This window comes from Atta colombica, unplaced genomic scaffold, assembly GCF_001594045.1.
Source record: "Atta colombica isolate Treedump-2 unplaced genomic scaffold, Acol1.0 scaffold274, whole genome shotgun sequence".
NCBI classification, from domain to species: domain Eukaryota; kingdom Metazoa; phylum Arthropoda; class Insecta; order Hymenoptera; family Formicidae; genus Atta; species Atta colombica.
The window spans coordinates 1,637,713-1,642,586 of NW_017259375.1; the positions used below are offsets into that span (position 1 = coordinate 1,637,713).

General features: G+C 38.9%; 1 protein-coding gene across 1 annotated transcript in view; it reads left to right on the forward strand.

The window, feature by feature from the left end:
- LOC108689628 (MAP/microtubule affinity-regulating kinase 3-like) overlaps window positions 1-4,874 on the forward strand; it is a 54,627-nt gene that overhangs the window by 8,410 nt on the left and 41,343 nt on the right. Inside the window, exon 2 of the mRNA XM_018196485.1 lies at window positions 1,888-2,016. Within this exon, the coding sequence (XP_018051974.1) occupies window positions 1,888-2,016 (129 nt within the window). The remainder of the gene's footprint in view (window positions 1-1,887; window positions 2,017-4,874) is intronic.

The following is a 4,874-nucleotide window of genomic DNA, read 5'->3' on the forward strand; positions in this document are numbered from 1 at the left end:
CTTCGTATGTTGCGAACGGTCCCGGAACAGAAGCGCTTCTTTTCCTCTGCTTCTCTCTCTTCCGTTCTTTCCCTACCTTCCGTCTACTCGTGTCACTTTCTCACTCAATACGAAAAGAGCAGGAAGATCAAAGGATGCCGGCGTCATCGCTGCTAATGATATGCGACCCGTTGCTGCCGGGTAACTTGGAAACTTGAGAACGCAAGATTCGGGACTTCCTCAGAACGAATTGCCGCGGAAAGTTTCTTCAACAGTATCTTCTCGAGATACGAGTTGAAGTATTATATTAAATGAAGATGGAAAATGCCGACGATTTAAGAGCAATAGATGCTCTGCGAATCTTAATTTTTTATTGATATATTAAAAAATAAACTCATTAATAAACTTTATATTCTTTAATAAAATTTATAAAAATTCGTCGGCTTTTTTAATGAATTATTTACTTTAATTTAATATTTTTATACTCGTTTCTTTGGACATCTTAATTATTGTTTCTTTCTTTATGATTGAACCACCCACGCCTTTAATTTCAAATGGGAGATGACAGACGTAAGACCTTTGCGGTGGCGATACAAGTCCTCGCATACCTTTAGTTGATATAATTTAGCATTAGTTTCCTGCGTTATGCACCCTCGTTATGGAAGGGTACGGCAGAGTATCCTTCCGTTTCAATCGCTTAGGTTCGTGCGAATTACCGCCTCCAGGCCTTTATGGCACATCAAAGAGAGAGGGGACTGTGAAGGCGCGCCCTATTCGCTTGCGCGACCGTCTTAACATATTCGAATTCCAAGGTATCTCTTCTTTTCGTCTTCTCCCCCCCTTTCGCCTTCACTCTTGTTCGCCACCTTTACCCTCTGCACCGTGGAAAAGCGACTCGTTGCTCCTCAAGCAGGCATATGGAAGGTGTTTGACGTGCTAGCAATTCGAGGAGAGAATGCGGGGCGATTGATCCCTAAAAGCCCTGAGGATAAACTTGCGCGTTTTTTTTCGCTCGGGAAGAAATATCTCTGGAGAGGGCCCGTGTGCATGTGCGCACGAATAAAGCGTTTACTCAACCAGGAGGTGCGCTATATTGACGTAAAATTTTTTTCAACCCTCCATATGCCAATTATTTACTTACCTTCCAATAACATCTTAATTTACTGAAGAATTAGTTTTAATATATGCCATCAGCGCAGATAGATGCAATGTAAAAATATCAATGTAATAAATAAAACAAAATATAATCTATCTCTTAAAAAGTCTGTTTTCTAGTTGAACTAGTATATTTTCGGAACTTAAATGAGATACATTCTGAAAAAATAGCGACGTGAATTTAACACCACGCAATTTTTATATAATTCTCACTGTGTTAGTATTAAATTAACACCAACATAATGTGGATTTAACACTCATGATGTTGACATGAATACCATGATATTGGTATAAATATTAAGCGTTTTAAATTTACAAAAATGTTGATGTTAATTTAACATCAATATGGTGAGAATTAAAGACACCAAACGATATTAAATTCACCGACATTTTTTGGAATAGGTTTGGAATATGTTTAATTTTTTGTGAAAGAAATTTCTAATGCAGTCTAATATTGCATGGAATATAAAAAATTGATCTAAAGTTTTACCTTAGATAAAAAAATCTTACATGGTGAGAATTATAGACACCACACGACATTTTTTGTGAAAGAGATTTCTAATGCAGTCTAATATTGCATGGAATATAAAAAATTGACCTAAAGTTTTATCTTAGATAAAAAAATCTTAATAATAAAAAACTCTGATAGAAACAAGTGCTGAAAGTACTTTTGATATATTTTCCTACACAACAATAGCTTCGTTCGACTACGCATTCAATTAATTATGTGAATCCCTTCGCTTCTTGTTTCAGGTGGCGATTAAGATAATAGACGTCGAGCAAGGCAAGAAGGATTACGTGATGAAGAACCTGACGAGGGAGGCGAAGGTCTTGTCAATGCTGCAGCATCCGAGCATCGTCAGGCTCTACGAAACTATCCGGGTGAGTGAGAGACGCTTTAGAGTTGCAATCAGTTTAGAAAATTTCGACGATTGATCGAGTTTCTTTACTTTAATTAAGCGCGTCGAAAGTTTAATCGAGTTCTTAATAACAAAGACGATTCACCACGGTCGATCAACAAGATTTAACCGTGTTCATTGTGCTCTTACATAACGATCTATTATCCGTCAAAAGAAAACTATGCCATTCCGTCTCGTGTTATCCCTCTCCTAGTGACAGATACTATCCCTCGTAGATTCTACTACACTATTCTACTTTGGGTCACGCCATTCTCACCCGGTACATGACGTTTGTCAGAACGCCATGACAAATCGCGAACGTCTTGAAATTTCGGCAATGTCAGGGATCGAAATTTAACGTCACCCAAGAGAAAGAGAGAGAGAGAGAGAGAGAGAGAGAGAGAGAGAGAGAGAGAGAGAGAGAGAAAGAGAATGATCCATCTTTCCAGATTTAATTAAACACACCATTTAGCTGAATTTATGAAGCAGGCTGGATGCGTATCAAAGTAGAAAAACTTTTAATCATTTTGCTTTGCAAGAAACTTGGGATTCGAAATATGATTTTTTTTTGTGATTTCAATTTTGAAGTCTATCAGTTTTTAAAATCGACCGAGAGAATAATATTCAATATGAATAAGCGAAGAGGACCATTCGGCAGATCTTGGAGTCCAATAATATTTTTTGTATAAATTTTACAAATTGTAAATTTTACACATTTATACAAAAATATTATTAGACTCCAAAATCTGTCGAATGGTTCTCTTCGTTTATTTGTGTTGAACATTACTCAATCGATTTTCACTGAATATTATCTATCAGTTTTTTGTCAGTAATGTAGACAAATGGAAATCAACTATAGATAGAATCTGATAGATCTCAAATCTCATACTATAGACACATTACAATCCATGTTTGCTCTTCACGAAATAAATGCTTATCTTCGTCTATAAGCGTCAGAAATTGATTTCGCCAAAATTAAATCGGTTTCGATTTGCGAGTGTAAACTTGGAAATTATTATTTTGAGTTACGATCCTTTCTACGCCGATACAGAGGAAGCCCAGGACCGGTACCATTAATGCGTTGCATCGTACGTGACCTGGCTGCTACGGATGCGAACGTTGACCCAACACGCGGACTCACAGGACGCACGTGCACGCGTATACGTACGCACGCATACGTACGCACGCCACCCGGAGGTATACGGGCGGGGACACGGGCGAGAGGAAAAAAAAGCCCGGGGAGAGGACTCTCGTATGCTTGTACGATGTAATTGAATTCATGTGTGGGACGTCGATATCAGAGGCTCTCCCGGCGGCGCAGCATCGCGCACCTCGTTTACTCTGAAAATTTTGTTAGTCCGCGCGCTCGCTCGTCACGATCGAGTTACGAGGACGAGGGTGTGTACGCGCCAGGAAAGATAAAGTACGTAGGAAAATATGACGGGAACGCACACGCCGCTGCGATAGCTCTTCCCCGTCTCTCCTCCGCATGTGAGATTCGAGAATTTCGAAGCTCTGCAAAATATTCCCGCGCGAGATGAATGAATGGCTGGGATGGGCCTGCCGATGTCCGACCGGAGAGACGTGTAAAATTTTTCAAGCTGGATACGTCGCTAGAATCATTCTTTGCATAAGGTAGCCGATGCACGTTTCGTTTCGTCTCGTTTTCCTTTCAACACGCGACACGACTAAAAAATTGTAATTTACGGGTTACAGTTCATTTGTAAAATCTACGTGCTTAGTTCTTATCTGCAAAATCTGTTCTAAATTGAATTAAACCAATCTAAACAAATCATTCTACGAAGTTGAGGCAAGCCAATTTATCTCAATTACACAGAGCGCCTTTATTCATGTCTATTTAAAACCGTCCTCCGAGAATAGATAGTTTGTAGATGCATTTCGTGATACGAGGAAACATTTGAATACTTGAAGGAGCGTAGAGTGCAAATATATCCTTTAGAAAAACGATCGTTCCCGCGAGCTTTCATAAATGAACAAACGAGTTTTACGATTGCACCGTTCGATTCTTCTCTCTCGACGGAAATGATTTTATAGTCTGCAGATGGTATTACTTTCTACGTGCGTTTGTAAAACGCTCGGATAGAGGAGTGCGTCCTGTTTTATTTAAGCTATCCCATCGAAGGGGAAGAGCTATCGGCGATGAGAATGCTCGCACCTGACGGCAAATATGATAATATCGAGACGAGATCCCGCCTCGTCTTTCTTGCCGTCGCCAAATTGGCTATATATGACGTCGCCTTATATCTCATTTCCACGTCGTAATCTTTACGATGGTAGAGGCTCGCCTACGCGATTTCTACTGCCGATTTCGTTAGATTCTTTGGAGCATCTGCGCCTGCATGCAGGTCGTAAAGTATAGTCATTTTCCAGGCCAGTCGCTTTTCTTAGGGTGACTTCTCGCCTGCCGGTGACATGACTTCGACCATTTTCAAACGATGAATAATGATATTGCCAGGAGGATTGACATATGCAAATAGCCACTTTTCCTTGTATTAATTATATTGTTCGACAAAAAGTCACTTTTTTTTATCTCCGAAATGCCATAATCTACATACCTCAGATTTTTTTTTACGCTACTAATACGATGGGTATTAGTAGAATTTATGTAGCGCGTCAAGATTTTTAATAAATTGAGGTATAGTGGTAAATTTGGATTCATTTCATCCCAATTTAAAAAAAAAATATATATATACATATATATTAAGATTAAATGAAGATATTTGGTAAGAAACAGTTTCATTATACGTGCGCTATTTAATTTGAAACGACTTTGTAAAAAGTTAATGTGTGTTAATAGGTCTAATAAGAACATATTGCACA